This window comes from Pan troglodytes, chromosome 18 (assembly GCF_028858775.2).
Source record: "Pan troglodytes isolate AG18354 chromosome 18, NHGRI_mPanTro3-v2.0_pri, whole genome shotgun sequence".
NCBI lineage: Eukaryota > Metazoa > Chordata > Mammalia > Primates > Hominidae > Pan > Pan troglodytes.
In genome coordinates this window covers 3,139,503-3,158,733 of record NC_072416.2, presented here as the reverse complement: position 1 = coordinate 3,158,733, position 19,231 = coordinate 3,139,503, and the positions used below count along the sequence as shown (strand labels likewise).

Here is a 19,231-nt window from a genome sequence, read left to right as displayed (position 1 = left end):
CCGGGGACGGGCCGGGGGCGGGGCTGCGCGCGCAGCGGGGCAGGGCGGAAGCGCTGCCAGGCGTCTGGAGCGGAGCTTCCAGGGTCTGTGGGTCGCCAGCGCGCGGGCGCGGGGCTGGAGCAGGCGCCGGGCACGGCATCGGGGGCCTGGACTGCACGGCCCGGCAGCAGGTTGGTCTTGGCGTGGGCGTGGGCGCGGGAGGGGCTCGGAGCCAGGGTCGGCCTGCCCACCGGGCCTGTGCCGGGCGCGGGTCTGCGCGGACTGCGGGGAGCGAGGAGGCCCCAGCCCTAACCCGCGCTGCGGTAAGACCTGGCTGCTGGGCCTGGTAGTGCTGCAGCCCCTCCACGCCCCCACCGTCGGGCAGAGGCCGTCACGTGCATCCCCTGGAGGGAGGATCTGTGGGGCAGGTTTGGAACGGGCTCTTTCTCCAGGCTTAGGTCAGGCAGGGCCCTTCAGGTCAGCCCGGAGCAGGCTGACTCCTTGACCCCCCAGCTAACGCCCCGGCCTGATCTCGGGGACTGAGAATGCAGGTGCACAGTAGGGCTGCGGACCTGGCTCGGTGGCTTCGCACCGGAGCCCGGGTGGGGCGGTGCGGGTACCTCTGCATGCTGGGCTGGGCGCTCCCCACGTGCTCACAGCACACGCACCCACGCGTGGCTCGGCAGGCCGGCCATGGAGCCAGGCAGCGTGGAGAACCTGTCCATCGTGTACCGGAGCCGCGACTTCCTGGTGGTCAACAAGCACTGGGACGTTCGCATTGACAGCAAGGCGTGGCGGGAGACTCTGACCCTGCAGAAGCAGCTGCGGTACCGTTTTCCCGAGCTGGCCGACCCTGACACCTGCTACGGGTTCAGGTAGGCGGGGCGGCTGGAGCCCCACGGTGGCGTCTGTGGAGGAAAGTGGCTCAGACGCTGGACTCTGTCCCACTCCAGATTCTGCCACCAACTGGATTTCTCCACCAGCGGGGCGCTGTGCGTGGCCCTAAACAAGGCAGCTGCCGGCAGCGCGTACAGGTGCTTCAAGGATCGGCGCGTGACCAAGGCTTACCTGGCATTGGTAAGACCTGGTCAGTCCTGGGGTGGGGCGTGGGGACTCAGGACTCCCACCCCACTTGGGCAGCCCTGGCTCAGAGCCTCCCACGACGCTCTGCGTGGCTGCTTGGTGTTAAGTGGGCTCCCCGGCAGCACTGGGCTGCCCCGTGAACTGCGTGCGATTCTCCCTCTCCTGCAGCTGCGGGGGCACATCCAGGAGAGCCGGGTAACCATCAGCCATGCCATTGGCAGGAACAGCACGGAAGGCCGGGCCCACACCATGTGCATCGAGGGCTCGCAGGGTGCGGCAGGCAGGGACCCACCGGGCGGGCATCGTGGGTTGGGGTGGGTTGGGGCAGGCAGGGACCCACCGGGCGGGCATCGTGGGTTGGGGTGGGCCTGGGCAGGCAGGGACCCACCGGGCGGGCATCGTGGGTTGGGGTGGGCCTGGGCAGGCAGGGACCCACCGGGCGGGCATCGTGGGTTGGGGTGGGCCTGGGCCCCGGGTCGGTCCCACTGACCTCACACCTGCCTTCTGCGCCCCAGGTTGTGAGAACCCAAAGCCAAGCCTCACAGAGCTCGTGGTTCTGGAACACGGGCTGTACGCAGGTGATCCTGTCTCCAAAGTGCTGCTGAAGCCGCTCACGGGTGTGTCTGGGGTGGGTGGTGTCCTGGTGGTGACAGAAGGGAAACTGAGGCACAGGGCCACGAAGCTTATGTTGGGCCACCCTGAGCATCAAGGCAGAGCTAGCAACAAGCACTCCTGCGTTCTTAACTCCACGCCCTGCAGCCTCTCAGCTTCTCACCTGACACAGAGTCCCTGCTGGCTCCTGACTGAGTCCTTGGGGGTCTGGCTGGCCTAGATTCTCCAGGACCGAGCGCCACCCTGGCCCTGTCCTCACCAATGGTGACCTGAACACAGTCTTCTGTCCCAAATACTGTCATCCTCACCCATGGCAGGGGACAGGGAGAGTTCCACCCCAAGGGGCTGCTTCAAGACTGCAGCGGTGTCATGACGGGAGGTGGGTCCTGGTCAGGGAGATAGGTGTGGATCGGCCCCGCCCCCAGCTTGATCCGGCACCGCCCTCATCCCGCAGGCCGGACACACCAGCTGCGCGTGCACTGCAGTGCCCTGGGCCACTCCGTGGTGGGCGACCTGACCTACGGAGAGGTCTCGGGCCGGGAGGACCGGCCGTTCAGAATGATGCTGCACGCTTTCTACCTGCGCATCCCCACGGACACCGAGTGTGTGGAGGTCTGCACGCCTGACCCCTTCCTGCCCTCCCTGGATGCCTGCTGGAGCCCCCACACACTGCTGCAGTCGCTGGACCAGCTCGTGCAGGCCTTACGGGCCACCCCCGACCCTGACCCCGAGGATAGGGGCCCCAGGCCAGGCAGCCCCTCCGCACTCCTGCCTGGGCCCGGCCGGCCTCCTCCACCCCCCACCAAGCCCCCTGAGACTGAGGCACAGCGGGGCCCCTGCCTGCAGTGGCTGTCGGAGTGGACGCTGGAACCGGACAGCTGAGAGCCGTGGGGCTGGGGCAGGGGGTGTCAGCTGCACAGCGGGACTCTAGGGAGATGGGCGAGCGAGCGTCTGCTCACTGGCTCTGGGGCCTCGAGGTGCCAGGCAGCATCAGGCCCACTGGGTTGCCCTGGCCAGGCCTGCGAGGAAGGGCTGAGGTGGGGCCGGCAGGGGGCGCCAGGCAGCCGTGATCACAGGTGACGACCGCACTGCGGCCGTGGGACTGATGCGGGATCCCGAGGGCCTTCCTGCCCACATGCCCCAGGAGAAGCCAAGGCCCCTCCCTCCTCCTGGAACAGCTTCCGGCTCTCAAGCTTCACCCCAGGGGTGTCAGTTTTACGGACTCAAGGTCACCCCAGGAAGAGGCAGGGCCAGGTTTTGGGATAGGCTTTGCCTCCAGGATGGGCTGCTCCTGGGCCTGGTGAGCTACTGCCCCCAACCTACCCTCTAGAGGGGCTGGGAAGGGCCGTTCTGGGCTCACCTGGCCTGGGAGACCCATCTGGTCCTTGCATCCTCTGCCCCTCACTGCTCTGTGCAGATCCTGTCGCCGTCAGCTGCCTCCTCCCGAGACCTAACGGTCCCTGCTGGGCTCGAGTCTGCAGGCCCGGCTGCATGTGCCTTGGCCTCACTGTACCCGTGGTTCCCCCTCCGCCCGGATTCTGAGCTCAGTGTGGTGTTTGGTGCAAGGGGGTTGGTCAGGGGCCATGGCCAAGGCCCTGCCACGCACGCCCATCTCTCAGATCCACTGTGAGCACCAACCTGCTGCAGTCTCTTGGGCCCCTGCTGGCAGCTCTGCCACGTCACCGCCTGCCTGGCTCCCACACAGCCATGCATTGTCACTCTGTCTCCGGGACCCCAGCTTGGGAGCTGTGGATCTGCCAGGTCCCACCTCCTCTGTCCCCCATGCCGCAACCTGGGCTCCTGGCTACAGCAGGGCTCCAGGGACTCCAAATAAATGTTCAGTGACTGGCTCCAAGGATGACCGTGAACGTGTCCGAAGTGGGGCTTCCAAGGGACGGGTCTGGCCACCCAGACCTTTCCTAGCTCTCTTCCCTGCCCTGAGGCCCCAGCAGGACCCAGGACAGACGCAGTGGTCCAGGCTCCTATCGGCCCCTCCTGCAGAGAGCAAGCACCGTGCAGCTTTGGCCTGGGCACAGACTCTGGGCAGGCCCCGGACAACCCCCAGCCCCCACAACCAGAGCCGTGGGGATACCCAGCTGGTCCAGCCAGGGATCTTCGTAGAGCCCAGGCCTGGGCCCACAGAGGGACCTGGCCTCCCAAGTCTCAGAGCTCTGTGGAAGGGGCATCTCATGGGCCAGCACTTGGTCTCAGGTCCGCCTGGCCCCTGCCTGCCACTGTCCAGCTCCAGGACCAGCCCTGAAACCCTGGTTAGGACCCCAGCAGTGACAGCAGCAGGGCCTGGACCAGAGGCAGCTGCCACCGTGCCCTCAGCCGAGACGCGGGTTCCAGACCCGGAGTCCCCGCCGGGGCCCGGACCGGAGGCAGCTGCCACCGTGCCCTCAGCCGAGACGCGGGTTCCAGACCCGGAGTCCCCGCCGGGGCCCGGACCGGAGGCAGCTGCCACCGTGCCCTCAGCCGAGACGCGGGTTCCAGCCCCAGAGTCCCCTGAGGTGAGGCCACAGGCCCTGGACTCACTGCTGCTGCTCCCGTGACTCAGTTTCCCCATCTGTAAAGGAAGGGGCTGGTGCAGATCCGAAGGGACCGCATAACCCTCAAGTAGCACCAGTCGGGCCACCCCAACAGAGTGCGGCAGCAAAGCCCTCCCGGCCAGCACGCCCATCACTCTCGAGGCTCCTCCCTGGCCAGCCCCGGGACGTGTCCACCCTCGGGCGCCTGGCCCCGGCCTCCCCTCCCCCAGGGCTGGCTTATCTCCAGGCCTCCTCCTGGTCCTTGTCTGAATCAGCCCAAGTCGGGGCCAGGCACGCCTCCCCTCTCTGGCTGGGACAGTCTCCCCACCCTGCCCCACGGGGCCCCACCCCTCTAGACTGGGGGCTGCCGACCTCACTGCCCCAACAGCAGCTGTTGGAGCCGCTGTGTCCAGCTGGGCTGGCCCAGCTGACAGCCGGCCAAGGGGCCTTCAAGGCCTGACCTGAGCCGGACCCTCATCAACAAGCCAGGCCTCCTGAGCGCCATCCCTCGTGGTGCCCATGCCTCGGTGTCAGCCTAGAGCTCTCAAAGGGGCACCTGGGTTCCTGTGGGCTTGTGCAGGCCTAGGGAGCGGTCACCTACCAGTTCCCCTGCCGTCAGCCTCCAGAAGACCCAGATCGGGGGTCAAGTCTCAGCTTGGCCATGGAGCTGGCTTGTTGGGCACCCATAGCATAGCTGTGGTGCAGGGAGTGGTGGTTCCACAGCTGAACCTGAGCTGCAGGTCCTGCCAAGCAGGGGCTGAGTCTCTCCCAAGATGAGAGCTGGGGTAGGTGGGCCAGGCCAGGGCTCAGCCTGGGTCACCCAGCACCCTGTCCCAGTGAGTGGAGAAGCCTGGCAGGTGGGCTGGGAAGTCCCTCGTGTGTCTTCTCCTGCCCTGGCCTGCCTGGTGGAGCCCCACAGTGCATACGTGGGTGCTCTGCCTGCCCAGCTCTGAGCTGTGGCACCCACGGAATGGCTGCAGCCGTCACCATTCCTGGCCCCCGCATTGGGTACTCGTGTGCCTGATGTCCCCGCAGAGGCAACAAGGTGTGTCCGTGTCCGTGCTCCCGGGCACACAGACCAGGAGGCCCGAGAGGCACCCGTGCACACGCAGGCACCAGCAAACACGGCGGACTCAGGTGCAGGCGCACGACATGACCCCTGGGGCGCGGACGCTGCAGAGCAGGGCCCCGGTGGGTGGGGAGGGGTGTGAGCTGGGCAGCTGCCAGCTGTGAGCTCAGCCTTTGCTCTGGGGGAAGGGAGTAGGTGCCCATTGTGCCTGAGGTCCGCAGGGGCTGACACGGTGCATCACCTGGCACAGCCCGGGCCTCCCCCACAGGACTGCCTGGCGGGCGTCACCGTGGGAGTGGGACTGGGCGGGGCGGGGCAGTCTCATGCCGCCTGCCAGGCCAGGCATGGAGGTGAGCGGGGACCCCGGCATCCCCGCCCTGCACCGCCTCTGCACCCGGGCGCTCAGTGGTAGCGGCTGACGCACTTGGCGGGCTGGGATTGCGTCTGGAACACCTGGTCCGCAACTCCCTGCCAGGAGCAGCCACCCCACAGCCTGGGCAGCACCTCCCTCCACCACACCCAGGGTTTCTGCTCAGGTGAGAAAGGCTGGCAGGAGCCACCACCAGCCCACCCGCAGGGCCGGTCCCGGACCTGTGGCTGGGCCTGAACCTCTGCATTTGCCTCTGCATGGGGCAGCCTCCCTGTCTCCCTCCTGGGCCACAGTCAGGAGGCCCAGAGGTGCCCAAAAGCCATCAGGCTGGCTCCAGGAGGAGGCAGTGGCCCACAGCAGTACCGGACTCCTCTAGGGTCCCTGGCCTTGCAGCTTCCATTTCTACCGTGGTTGAGGCTACCCCAGCTGCCACTGGGGGCTGGATGTCAGCGACAGAGCCCAACATCTGGGGCTCAAAGAGGGAAAGGGAGCTGCCAGGGCTGCCGGGTGTGGGGACGAAGCCAGGGCTGCACGAGGCTGCCTGGGGGACTCGCTGTTTGTTGGAAATCTGTGCATTGGAGACCCAGCAGCCCATGGGTCCCCTAGGCCCCGACCTGCAATAAGAAAGGCCCCAGGGTTTCACCCGGCTCCCGCTCCCTGCTGCTGCCTTTTACTGTTTATGGGATCCTTTCCCCTCGAAGGTGGGAGAGCCGCAGCTCTGGCCCCGCTGCCCTGGGTGAGCCTAGACTGCACCCTCCCTCTCCACACCCCAGGGGGTGGGAGGCAGTGCGGGGCCAACCTGTGTGTCTCACCTGTGTCTCGCCTCTGTCACGCCTCTCCAGCTGGTCCTGGACCCACTGCCTGTGGCCCCAGCACCTTCCTGCCCTGGGACGTCTCAGCCAGGATGACCAGTGCACGCCGCCGCACAGACGTGGGCCCCAGAGTGGGTGAGACGAGACCTCCATGCAGAAAGGGGGCCTCCAGAGTGCCAGGCCCTCGTGGCAAAGCCATCCCATAGACATGGGAGTGTCCAGGGCCCTGGCCACCCCATTCTCCTGAGCGAGGGTCTGTCCCAAGCCAAGGAAGGAGAAGGTGGGCCCTGCCCAGCAGCAGCAGGACGGGGGTCGGGCTGCCAGGGCACTGTGCGCCCAGCCTTCCCCAGCAGGCATGGGGGTCCTGGGAGGGTGAGGCAGGGCAGGCAAGTTTGGCTAGAGGGGGCCACTCCTGGCCCAGGCAGCTGGACATGGCTTCTGGGGAAACGGTTGGGGGGTGAGTAGAGACAGCATTCTCTCAGGCAGTCCGTCCACAGGCAGGGCTGGGCTCTGAGGCCAGGGTTGCCCAATGCCTCACCCTCCCTGAGAGGGGTGGGCCAGGCCCCAGCAGCCCAGGAGGCCGTGGGCAGATCTCTGTGTGGGCTGTGGCAATCCCTGCTCAATGCCTGCCGGAGAAGAGACTTCACCACGTGGTCTCCCCAGGGCCAGCAAGGTAAGGGGGCTCCCCTGCACCCAAACCCCCTTCCTGGGCTGGGTTTCCAAAGCAGGAACATGGGCTGGGCTCCCAGTTCCTGCTGGGAGGCCCTGCCGTGACCCCCACTGCAGAGCTGAGCAGCTGGGGCCCTTGAAGGTGGCTTCTGCCCCCACAGCTCTGCTGCCTTAGGGGTCTCAGGGCTCCACTGTGAGAACACAGAGCCATGGGGCGTCTGGCTGGAGGTAGAAGGAGCTCACACATATGCACCTGCCATCTCACACATGTGCAACACAGGTGGACATGCGCACACGCTGCCAGAGTCATGCACACAACTGTCACCTACCCGTGCACACTGTCACCTACCCATGCACACAGCTTTCACCTACCCGTGCACACAGCTTTCACCTACCCGTGCACACAGCTGTCACCTCCCAGTGCACACAGCTGTCACCTACCCGTGCACACCGTCACCTCCCCATGCACACAGCTGTCACCTCCCCGTGCACATAACTGTCACCTCCCTGTGCACACAACTGTCACCTCCCTGTGCACACAGCTGTCACCTACCGGTGCACACAGCTGTCACCTACCCATGCACACTGTAATCTACCCGTGCACACCATCACCTACACATGCACACGACTGTCACCTACCTGTGCACACAGCTGTCACCTACCCGTGCACACTGTCACCTACACATGCACACTGTCACCTACATGTGCACACTGTCACCTACACATGCGTGCCTGCAAGCATCCACAGCCTCATGCCTGTGCTGTATACCCGTGCACACTGTCACCTACCCGTGCACACTGTCACTTACACGTGCACACTGTCACCTACATGTGCGTGCCTGCATGCACCCACAGCATCACGCCTGTGCATGCTCCATCAGACACGTCCTGCGCTTGGGCCCAGGCTGTGCACAGGTGGCCGGTGCTGTGGGGCTCCAGAAGTTCCTCCATGTCCTCTGGCCTCAAGGAGACCCCCATGGTGGGGGTCACAGGTCCACCCTGGGACCCGGATGCCCCGGCCCCTGCTCCCGCCGGGACCCTCACAGCCCACCTTATTCCAGGTGCCCTGCAGAGCTCAGGCCTCACCCTCCTGCTGTCCCTTGCTGCCCACTGCTCTGGGCCCCAGGCCAAGGTTCTTTCCCCAGGAGGGCTGGATGCCAGCGGGGCCAACCTGTGGGCCAGGTGAGTGCAGCCCTCCTGCAGTAGGGGTCTGCTTCTCGGTCGGGCCAGGGGAGGGGTCAGACGAGGGGATGGGGAGGGGTCTGGGGGTGGCCGCCAGCAGTCTGCACGCTGAGGCTGTCATCTCTTGCTCCACCTTGGGGGGCCCTGAGATGACTCAGTGTCCAGTGTCCAGCTTTGGATCTACACGGCCGGGTGTGGGTCCTTCAGCCACTGCCGAGGCCTCAACCATCAGGCCCTGCCGCCTCTGCCCACCCCAGAAGACACTCTGGTTCCCCGCACTGCCTGGAACCTCATGCTGGGCTCGGCCCTCCTCCCCATCCTTCAGAGTTAGTGACAGTGACAGGCTGGTCAATTGACTAACCAGGGCGTCTGTGAGGCAGGGCTGGGGTCCTGAGTGGCACAAGGCCCACTCCGTGTTTGACTGGATTAGAGTCACACCACAAGGAAGGCTGGGGAGACGGCTTCCCCGGGGCTGCCCAGCAGGTGCCAAAGCCCTGGGTGGGGGTGTCTCCTCCTCAGGTGCCTCAGCAGCCAGCAGGGGTGTTCAGGGAGCCACCTGAGCTCCCGGCCAGCTGGGACCCAGCCTCAGGAGGAAGTGCTGTCCCAGGGTCTAGGCAGGGGCCACACATAAGGCTCTGTGTGCAGCCCAGAGCCTGGCCCCACAGGGTGTTCTGGAGAGAATGAATGAAAGAGAGAATGAATGAATGAGTGAATGAGTGAGTGAGTGAATGAGTGACCGAATGAATGAGTGAATGAATGAGTGAAAAATGAGTGAATGAGTGAGTGAAAATGAGTGAATGAGTGAGTGGGTGAATGAATGAATAAGTGAAAATGAGTGAGTGAATGAATGAGTGAAATGAGTAAAGAGTGAGTGAATGAGTGAAAAATGAGTGAATGAGTGAATGAGTAAAAATGAGTGAATGAGTGAGTGAAAATGAGTGAATGAGTGAATGAGTAAAAATGAGTGTGTGAATGAGTGAATGAGTGAGTGAATGAATGAATGAATGAGTGAATGAGTGAGTGAAGGAATCAGTGAAAATGAGTGAATCAGTGAATGAATGAGTGAAAAATGAGTGAATGCGTGAATGAGTGAAAATGAATGAGTGAATGAGTGACTGAATGAGTGAATGAATGAGTGAAAGTGAGTGAATGAATGAAATGAGTGAATGAGTAGAGTGAGTGAGTGAGTGAAAAATGAGGGAATGAGTAAAAATGAGTGAGTGAATGAATGAGTGACTGAATGAGTGAATGAGTGAGTGAAGGAATGAGTGAAAATGAGTGAGTGAATGAATGAGTGAATGAGTGAATGAGTGAGTGAATGAGTCAATGAATGAGTGAGTGAATGAGTCAATGAATGAGTGAATGAATGAATGAGTGAATGACTGAGTGAATGAGTGAATGAATGAGTGAGCAAATGAGTGAATGAGTGAGCAAATGAGTGAATGAGTGAGCAAATGAGTGAATGAGTGAGTGAGTGAATGAATGAGTGAATGAGTGAGTGAAAATGAATGAATGAGTGAATGAATAAGTGAAAATGAGTGAGTGAATGAAATGAGTGAATGTGTAAAGAGTGAGTGAATGAGTGAATAAATGAGTAAAAATGAGCGAGTAAATGAATGAGTGAATGAGTGAAGGAATGAGTGAAGGAATGAGTGAAAATGAGTGAGTGAATGAATGAGTGAATGAGTGAATTAATGAGTGAATGAGTGAGTGAATGAGTGAATGAGTGAGTGAATGAGTCAATGAGTGAATGAGTGAGTGAGTGAATGAGTGAATGAGTGAGTGAGTGAATGAGTGAATGAATGAGTGAGTGAATGAATGAGTCAATGAGTGAATGAGTGAGTGAGTGAAGCAGGACCTTGCCTGTGTCTGGGGCACCACCTCCCACTCTCCCTCCTTCAGTGCTGGGGAGCGGTGGAGTCAGACCTTTGCAGGCTGCGTGCGGCCCATGCCCTTCTGCTGGGCAGCCCCCCTCAGCTGCTTCCACCCCTCCTGGACCCTCCCTGCCCCTGTCTCCTCCTCTCTGCCCAGTGCCAACTGCTCCCTGCTGCAAGGCTTCTGGTGCCAGCCGGCCAGCCAGCTGCCCCGGGACCAGCTCTCAGCCCTAATCCAGAGGCTGGCCTTGCTGCAGGTCCCCCTCCAGGCCTGGCAGGTGAGCGGGAAGGAGTGTGAGTGGGTGGGCGGGTGGCTGAGGGCAGGCTCTGAGGGATGGGCCCGGATAGGGAAGGGCACATGGGCTCAGGTGTGAGAGGCGAAGGACGGCTAAGCGACAGCTGGGGCAGGACCCAGTGTGACCACGGTCGGGACAGGGTGTGTGGCCCCCTAGAGCAGGAGGGCTGTGTGGAAGCCAACCCACCAACTTCAGAACCACCTGGAGTGTGTCTCTGCAGCCCCCCAGGACGGGAGATCCACCAGGAGGCAGGGTGACTTTCGGGTACAGCCCAGGCTTATCTACTTCCAGGATGTTGTAGCCAACTTGCCTGCCTGCAGATGCTCCCCGCTGTGTCCCCAGTGAGGACGAGGGTTCACCCTCCCCTCCCCACCCACCTCCGCGGGGAATGGTGCCCAACTTGGGGTGCATACTCGGGGCCCCCAGAGCGGATTTTACAGCCCACAGGCCTCTCCCTGCACGGGCTGCAGGATCCTGGCCTGTGCGGGGCCATCCAGGAAAAGGGAAAGGCAGAAAGACCTCCACCCCTTCACGGGAAAACCACACAGTGATATAGTTTAGAGTTATCTGAGCGGTATGAGTGACCCCGGCCCGAGGAAACAGACTCAAGAGGTGTGAGCGCCCTGAGGCCGGCGGGTTGCAGGCTGGTTTGCTAGGCATCCAGGAAGCAGGAGTTACAGGCAAAGAGGCAGGGAATACGGGGTAGGCAGATATCAGCCCATTCTCCCTGAAAAGGCAGGATATCTCAAATTGGGGGCTTATAAGTCATAGGTGGATTCAGAGACTCTTTCGTTTGTAACCGGTTAAAGGAATAAAGCCCTGTGTAAAACATGGACTCAGCAATAGGGAATGCTTTCAACTCAGACAAGGAGGCCACAGGAGGGACAGATGGACAGCCAGCAGGCACCACCTCCCCTCTGCCTGGCACGGCCGTAGGTCTCATTTATAATTTGGTATCTTATTGCCACAGTCTTTTTTTCTCTTTTATTTATTTATTTATTTTTTCTTTGAGACAAAGTCTCGCTCTGTCACCCAGGCTGGAGTTCAGTGGTGCGATCTCGGCTCACTGCAAACTCTGCCTCCCAGGTTCACGCCATTCTCCTGCCTCAGCTTCCCGAGTAGCTGGAACTACAGGCGCCCGCCACCACGCCCGGCTAATTTTTTCTATTTTTAGTAGAGACAAGGTTTCACGACATTAGCCAGGATGGTCTCGATCTCCTGATCTTGTGATTCACCCGCCTCGGCCTCCCAAAGTGCTGGGATTATAGGCTTGAGCCACCGTGCCCAGCCTATTTATATATTTTTGAGACAGGGTCTCACTCTGTCACCCAGGCTGGAGTGCAGTGGCACGATCTCGGCTCACTGCAACCTCTGCCTCCCGGATTCAAACAATTCTCCTGCCTCAGCCTCCTCCCAGATAGCTGGGATTACAGGCGCGTGATACCATGCCCAGCTAATTTTTGAATTTTTAATACAGACGAGGTTTCACCATGTTGCCCAGGCTGGTCTCAAACTCCTGGCCTCAAGCAACCTGCCCGTCTCGGCCTCCCAAAGTACTGGGATTACAGCCATGAGCCACCGCACCTGGCCTTTCTCTTCTTTAAAACATATAAAATTTTATTATGGTACTTATTTTTTGAGATAAGATCACACTCTATTGTCCAGACTGGAGAGCAGTGGCACCATCTCAGCTCATTGCAACCTCAACTCCCAGATTCAAGCCATCCTCCCACCTCAGCCTCCCCAGTAGCTGGGACAGTTGTTTTTGTTTTTGTTTTTTGAGATGGAGTCTCTCTCTGTCGCCCAGGCTGGAGTGCAGTGGCGCGATCTCAGCTCACTGCAACCTCTGCCTTCCGGGTTCAAGTGGTTCTCCTGCCTCAGCTTTCCAAGTAGCTGAGACTACAGGCGCCCGCCACCACGCCCAGCTAATATTTTTGTATTTTTACTAGAGACGAGGTTTCACCATATTGGGCAGGCTGGTCTCAAACTGGCCTCAGGTGATCTGCCCGCCTCGGCCTCCCAAACTGCTGGGATTACAGGCATGAGCCACGGCGCCCGGCCTAACTTTGTAATTCTTTTTAGAAACAGGGGTCTCACTATGTTGGCCAGGCTGGTCTCGAACTCCTGAGCTCCAGTGATCAGCCCTCCTCAGCCTCCCAAAGTGCTGGGATTACAGGCATGGGCCACCACACCTGCCCTGCTTTTGGCCTTTCTTTTGATGATCAAACAGGCTGAACATTCTGTTCCAGCTCACAGGCGTTCTGGGTGTTTGTGGGTAAGAGTTTTTCTTCCCCTCCCTCTCAGCCAGGAGGACCTTGCGCTGCAGGAGGCTGGCAGCCCGTGCTTCATTCCCCGGGGCTCCTTTCAGGCTGCAGGAGGGTCCCCGAGCCCCCACCCTGGGTGGGCTCCTCCTCAGGGATGAGACCCTGGTGAGGGCTGCACAAAACTCTGGGGCCGTCCTTGTCTGCCTCGGACCCCCTTGCCTTATGCACCGTACGTCCCAGGGGCTTGCTTGACATAAAATCTGGCAAAGGGCCCTCTGAGCAATGGGCTAAAAACCCTTGAAATGACCTCAAAGGCCAGGCTAGACAAGCCTAGGCAGGGGGCGCTGAGGCTGGGCAGTGTGCTGCATAGGCTGAGAGGGGCAAGCAGAGCCTCAGGGAGCATGGGGTGGGGGGTGGAGGCCGGGCCTGGCAGAGCCCCGATGCCAGGAGGAGGCTGTCAGGTGGAGCCCAGGGGCACCACCCAGAGTCCACTTGGGAAGCTGCCAAGGGGCTGTGCTGGAGGAGACCCCCAACCCCAGCGTCGTGGGGCCTCCTTGGTGGAGACAGGCAATCGTCTACACCCGCCCAGCATCCGGACGTGTGCTTTAACAACCCGTCAGTGAGGAGGCGGCTTTGGAACTGGGGGCTGGGGAGGCTGAGGAGGGGCCTGGCGGCCGGGGAGGCGGCTTTGGGGCTGGGGGCGGCCGTTTGGAGGCCTGTTCTGCTGTGCAGGGTTCCCCTCCAGGCAGAGGGGCGGGCACGGGTGACCGTGGGGATGACCTGACATGTGGGAAATGGGGCCGAGAAGTGGGTGGGGACTGGGGCCTGAGGCCTCCGCAGAGGGGAAGGGCGCCCACGGGCTGCCACGGCGAGTCCAGAGTCACGAGGGAGCGCCCTTCTGCCCAGCTCAGCTGCTTGGCCAACCTGGCGTCACGGTGCGGCCTCCAGGACGACTTCACGCTCCACCCACCCAACCTGCTGCTCTTCTACAAGTGAGTGCCCCTCCCTGCCCGGCCACAGGAGTCCTGGGGGCCCTCAAAGCCCCAGGGGCATCTCAGGGCTGCTGGGAGGTCCGGCCCCACCCCCAGTCGGCCTGACAGCCTCACACTCACCTGTAGCCTGAGCCAGGTGCGGGAAGCCGACTGCCGGGCCTTCATCTGCCGTGCCGCCCAGGGGGACGTGGAGCTGCTGAGCCATCTACCCGACCAGAGGGTCGCCCTGCGGCGTGCGGCTGGGGCCTGCCTGGTGGGCGCTGGGTGGGGTGGGCCGGAGCGTGTGGGGGGTGGCTGTGGCCTGTCTGGTGGGCGCCTGGGCAGGATGGGCCCAGTGCATTGGAGGCAGCCTCCCGCTGGGCGCCGACCTGCTGGCCCTGCAGGGGGTGGCCCGCCCGCGACTCAGCGCCTCCGACCTGCAACTGCTCGGGGCCCTGGTGTGTGACATGGACTCGTCCAGCATCGGTGCCGCAGACCCCCGCGTGCTGGAGAACCTGCGGCGCTGCCCCCGGCTGACCGCCGCCCAGTGCATTGCCCTTAACTCACTGCTGGCCGGTGGGAAGACCTCGCTCGGGTGGGTGGGGTCACAGGGCCGGGCAAGGAGGCGGGGACGAGACCGGAGGCAGCCCGGGGTCGGCCCAAGAGGTCACCGATGTCCACAGCCCACTGACATCTGACCTCTGGCCTCAGCCTCACTGGGTCCTGCGGCCGAGGGGGCAGAGGGTTGGGGTGCTGTCCCGCTGGCTGTGGTGGGGGCATCCCTCTCGTGGGTGCCAGTCGGGGGCTGGGTGGTCAAGCACCTACTGGGTGCTCCTCCTGCCTGCTGGGTGTCCACGGAGGGGCAGGGGCTCCCAGGGCGGGGGGGCCTGCCCTGGACCCAACACTGCGCCCCATTCTGTGCACAAGGCCCCCTGGCTCCTGGACACTGGAGGGGCTACAGGCCCTGGGGCCCCTGGCCACATACATCAGCCCTCACCTGTGGGCGCAGGTGCAGGAGGTAGGAGGGGGCCCCGGGGTGGGCACAAGCGGGCCGCGGCACGGGGACCTGGGCCACCAACCTCAGCCCACACCTGCCCCGCCAGGCCGTGGGCCTGGGCTTCTTCCACAGCGTGGTGGCTTCGTGCCGGGTGGGAAAGCTCGGCCAGCGCGAGGCCAGTTGCTTCGTCACCAGCTTCCTGGAGTCCAAGACCAAACCAGTGTCCTCCAGGCCCAGGCTCAGCACAGGTCAGGATGGCCACTGAGGCCTGGGACCCTGCACCTCACCAGTCCGGCTCTTCCCTCGGGCCTGGCTGACTTCAGAGAAGTAGTTTGGCCAAGTTCTTGGTTAGAACTCAGGGAAAGCCAAGGTCTGACCAAGGTCAGAAGTGGAGGGGAAGGGGTCAAAGAGGGGGCCTGGGCTGGGCACGGTGGCTCACACCTGTAATCCCAGCACTTTGGGAGGCCAAGGCAGGCACATCACTTGAGGTCCATAGTTCGAGACCAGCCTGGCCAACATGGGGAAACCCCATCTCTACTAAAAACACAAAAATTAGCCGGGCGTGGTGCCTCATGCCTGTAATCCCAGCTACTTGGGAGGCTGAGGAGTGAGAATCGCTTGAACCTGGGAGGTGGAGGTTGCAATGAGCCAAGATCGTGCCACTGCATTCCAGACTGGGCGACAGAGCGAGACTCTGCCTAAAAAAAAAAAAAAAAAAAAAAAAAAGGGGCTGGGCACAGTGGCTCAGGCCTGTAATCCCAGCACTTTGGGAGGCCGAGGCGGGACAATTCATTTAAGGTCAGGAGTTCAAGACCAGCTTGGCCGACACGGTGAAACCCCGTCTCTACTAGAAATACAAAAATTAGCTGGCATGGTGGCGCATGCCTGTAATCCCAGCTACTCGGGAGGCTGAGGCAGGAGAATCACTTGTACCCGGGAGGCAGAGGTTGCAGTGAGCTGAGATCAATGCCACTGCTCTCCAGCCTTTGGCGCCCTGCTGCTAGGCGACAGAGCAAGACTCTCTCAAAAAAAAAAAAAAAAAAAAGCACCCAGAGCCTTCAGTGGTGGTTGGCCCAGGCCCCGGTTACCAGCCTGGACCCCACACATCCCCCAGGGGAACCCTGTGTCCGAGGCAACATCACGGCTGCCACGCTGCAGGACGGCCTCTTCCTGGTGCACTACGACTGTGCAGAGCTTGAGTCCTGCCTGGATGGCCGCATCCTCAGAACCAACCTGGACACCCTGTTGCAGCACCCGCTGCCCACTGAGTGCCAGCACGTGGTCAAGGCCAAGCTCGCACAGGTGCACGGCTGGGCTGTGGGGACGGGGAGGCCGGCGGGCGCGGCACCTCTGCTGACCCTGCCTAGCCCTGCCCACCTGCTCAGAGCTACCCACAAGGCCTCCCGGAGGATCAGCTGCGGCTCATCACCTCGCTGGTCTACCTCTACTCCCGCACCGAGATCAGCCAGTGGAGCATCACCTCCCAGGACACGGTCGTGGCTCTGCTGGCCCCCGACGTGGCCCTGGAGAACCAGACAGAGGTGAGGGCACCCGGGTGGGCGGGCAGGTGGGTGGCCCCAGGCCCCAGCCTGCCCCACTGACCGGGGCTCTGCCCCCAGGCTGTGCTGCAGAAGTTTCTGGAGCACAATGGCACAGTCTCCGGTGCCCTGCTGCTGGCCATCGGGGGCACCCGCCTGTGCTGGATGAGTCCTCAGCAGATCCAGACCATCCATCCCCAGGAGCTCAGGTGAGCCAAACCCAACCCCAACCCCGCACTGCCTCGGAGGCAGCTCCCGCCTCAGCCGAGGAGGACCACGAGGGGAAACTGAGGCCAGGGAGTGCAGCTCAGCCAGGCCATCAGGGGTGCATTAGTCCCAGGGCTGCCCTGGCTGGACTCTAGCTTTGAGCAAAGTACACAAACTGGGTGACTTTATTTTTTGAGACGGAGTCTCGCTCTGTCACCCAGGCTGGAGTGCAGTGGCATGATCTCGGCTCACTGCAAGCTCCGCCTCCCGGGTTCATGCCATTCTCCTGCCTCAGCCTCCCGAGTAGCTGGGACTACAAGCACCTGCCACCACGCCCGGCTAATTTTTTGTATTTTTAGTAGAGACGGGGTTTCACCGTGTTAGCCAGGATGGTCTCAATCTCCTGACCTTGTGATCCGCCCGCCTCGGCCTCCCAAAGTGCTGGGATTACAGGCATGAGCCACCGCGCCTGGTCTATTTATTTATTTTTTGAGGCAGTCTCACTATGTCACCCAGGCTGGAGTGCAGTGGCGCGATCTCAGCTCACTGCCACCTCTGCCCCCTGGGCTCAAGCAATCCTCCCACCTCAGCCTCCCGAGTAACTGGGATTATAGGCACCCACCACCATGTCTGGCTAATTTTTGTATTTTTAGTAAAGATGGGTTTTCACCATGTTGGCCAGGCTGGTCTCGAACTCCTGACCTCAAGCGATTCACCCTCCTTGGCCTCCCAAAGCACTGGGATAACAGGTGTGAGCCACTGCACCTGGCCAAATTGGGTAATCTTAAAGATAAATATATTCTCTCAGTTCTGGAGGCCAGAGGTCTGAAATCAGGGTGCTGGCAGTCCCCGCCCCCTCTGAACCCTGCAGGGAGGACCCTTCCTGCCTCCTCCAGCTTCTGGCATTGCTGACAAGGTTTGGCACCCCTGGGCTTATGGATACATCAACCCCATCTCTGCCTCCATCCTCACGCTGCGCTCTCCCTGCTCTGTGTCCACATTTCATATTCTTTTTTTTTTAAGAGACAGGGTCTCACTATGTTGCCCAGGCTGGTCTCAAACTCCTGGATTCGAGCAATCCTCTTGCCTCAGTCTCCCAAAGTGCTGGGATTTACAGGCGTGAGCCTCCATGCCCAGCCTCAGATTTCCCTTTTTTGTTTGTTTGCTTATTTTTGAGATGGAGTCTCACTCTGCCGCCTAGGCTGGTTAAGTTAAGTGGCGCGATCTCGGCTCACTGCAACCTCTGTCTTGTCTCCTGGGTTCAAGCAATTCTCCTGCCTCAGCATCCCAAGTAGCTGGGACTACAGGCGCCCACCACGCCCGGCTAATTTTTGTATTTTTAGTAGAGACGGGGCTTCACCATGTTGCCCAGGCTGGTCTCGATCTCCTGACCTCGTGATCCACCCGCCCAGGCCTCCCAGAGTGCTGGGATGACAGGCGAGAGCACCGCGCCCAGCCCTCAGCTTTCCCTGTTCTTAGAAGGCCCCCAGTCATTGGTTTAGGGCCCACCTGATCCAGTCTGACCTCATCTTACCCATCTGCAATGACCCTGTTTCCCAACAAGGTCACATTCTGAGGTTCTGGATGGATGTGAATTTGGGGGACCCTGTTCCCCCAGGACAGAGGGCGAGAGGAAAGCTGTGGCTTGGGAAGGGAGGGCCGTGCCCAGCGTTGGAAGGGTGAGGGGCTGGCGACCAACTCCTCAGCCTCCCGCCTCCCACAGGCTGGCCGGGGCCCTGGACCTCTCCTCCTGCCCCCAGAGCCGGAAGGACGTGCTCTACGCCAAGGCCCGTGAGGCCTTCGGCAGCAGCAGGACCCCAGCTGCCTACTACCGCCTCATGCGCCCCTACCTCGGTGAGCCCTGTCCGTGGGTGGGCACCCCTCCCCCAGAAGCCCCACCCCCCTCACCCCTGTCCCCCCCGGCGGCTCCCCTGGTGGAGCCCCAGCCCCCCTCACCCCGTCCCCCCAGGCGGCTCCCCTGGTGGAGCCCAGCCCCCCTCACCCCGTCCCCCCAGGCGGCGCCCTGGTGGAGGAGCTGCGGCACCTGGCCCAGGCCAACATCTCCATGGACATCGACACCTTCACCAGCCTGAACCCCCTCGAGCTGCAGGTGGGGCTGGGCTACCCCGTGGGGGTGGGGGTGGGGGTGGGAGTGGGGGTGGGAGTGGAGGTGCAGGGCTGTCCCAGGCAGGGGAGCCCCTAGGTCACAGGTCACAGCCAGCATACCCCCACTTCCCTGCTCCAGGCCGTTTCTGGGCCTCACTCCCGCCATCTGCCCCATCCTGGGTCTGGCCCTACCCTGTGGGTCTTCCCCTGGCCCGGAAGGTGGCCCCACGGCCCCTCTGCCCCACCCCTCTCCGCAGAGCCTGGATGTTGGCAACGTGACTGCGCTGCTGGGCCACAACGTGGGAGACCTGCAGAAGGCCCGCAGCCACCCCACCGTCAGGGCCTGGCTGCGCAGCCTCAACAGCTCCACCCTGGGCCAGCTCAGCCTGGACGCCAGCCCCGCCGGCCCCACTGGCCCAGCCCACGGCACCAGGGGGCCCCCCAGCACCACCCACCAAGCGCTCCATCTGGTCCACACCTCGGGCCTGCCCACGAACGATGCCCAGGCCTCCACCTCAGGTATGGCCCCCGCACCCCTCCGGCTTGGCCCCCTCTGCCCGGGGCCCTCTCAGACCCGTCCCCGCCTCGTGGCCACTCCCACAGGCCTGTCCACCAGCTTTGTCCATTGCCTCCTGGGATGAGGCTGGCCAACCCTGCTTCACCCTTCATTGACC

At 62.2% G+C, this 19,231-nt stretch overlaps 2 protein-coding genes across 3 annotated transcripts; both read left to right on the top strand.

The window, feature by feature from the left end:
* Positions 1 to 21: 21 nt before the first annotated feature.
* Positions 22 to 3,532, top strand: RPUSD1 (RNA pseudouridine synthase domain containing 1). 2 transcript variants are annotated; one of them, XM_016929105.4, is made up of 6 exons: positions 22 to 170; positions 765 to 854; positions 933 to 1,056; positions 1,231 to 1,333; positions 1,578 to 1,679; positions 2,129 to 3,532. In XM_016929105.4, the coding sequence occupies exons 4-6, from the start codon at positions 1,312 to 1,314 to the stop codon at positions 2,554 to 2,556; spliced, it is 552 nt and encodes a 183-aa protein (XP_016784594.1). In that variant the 5' UTR covers positions 22 to 170; positions 765 to 854; positions 933 to 1,056; positions 1,231 to 1,311; the 3' UTR covers positions 2,557 to 3,532. The 2 variants fall into 2 exon arrangements, with proteins under 2 accessions (XP_016784594.1, XP_510721.3); XM_510721.6 differs by having other exon boundaries at positions 25 to 170; positions 666 to 854.
* Positions 3,533 to 5,615: 2,083 nt separating this feature from the next.
* On the top strand, positions 5,616 to 19,198 carry LOC129135326 (mesothelin-like protein). The gene is made up of 14 exons (XM_054669680.2): positions 5,616 to 5,679; positions 8,184 to 8,304; positions 10,336 to 10,456; positions 13,645 to 13,730; positions 13,857 to 13,983; positions 14,114 to 14,304; positions 14,400 to 14,727; positions 14,813 to 14,954; positions 15,821 to 16,008; positions 16,092 to 16,247; positions 16,326 to 16,453; positions 18,175 to 18,305; positions 18,467 to 18,561; positions 18,815 to 19,198. Exons 1-14 carry the CDS (start codon positions 5,616 to 5,618, stop codon positions 19,196 to 19,198), a joined length of 2,262 nt encoding a protein of 753 aa, XP_054525655.2.
* The last annotated feature ends 33 nt before the right edge of the window (positions 19,199 to 19,231 follow it).

What these genes read in the sequence shown, in the direction of transcription:
- RPUSD1 (XM_510721.6), top strand. Translation starts at nt 673, where the DNA reads ATGGAGCCAGGCAGCGTGGAGAACCTGTCCATCGTGTACCGGAGCCGC. An exon ending in GACACCTGCTACGGGTTCAG is followed by an intron (nt 855 to 932) that starts GTAGGCGGGGCG and finishes GTCCCACTCCAG; the next exon opens with ATTCTGCCACCAACTGGATT. An exon ending in CCAAGGCTTACCTGGCATTG is followed by an intron (nt 1,057 to 1,230) that starts GTAAGACCTGGT and finishes CCTCTCCTGCAG; the next exon opens with CTGCGGGGGCACATCCAGGA.
- LOC129135326 (XM_054669680.2), top strand. Translation starts at nt 5,616, where the DNA reads ATGGAGGTGAGCGGGGACCCCGGCATCCCCGCCCTGCACCGCCTCTGC. An exon ending in CAGGCCCAGGCTCAGCACAG is followed by an intron (nt 14,955 to 15,820) that starts GTCAGGATGGCC and finishes CACATCCCCCAG; the next exon opens with GGGAACCCTGTGTCCGAGGC. An exon ending in TGAACCCCCTCGAGCTGCAG is followed by an intron (nt 18,562 to 18,814) that starts GTGGGGCTGGGC and finishes CCCTCTCCGCAG; the next exon opens with AGCCTGGATGTTGGCAACGT.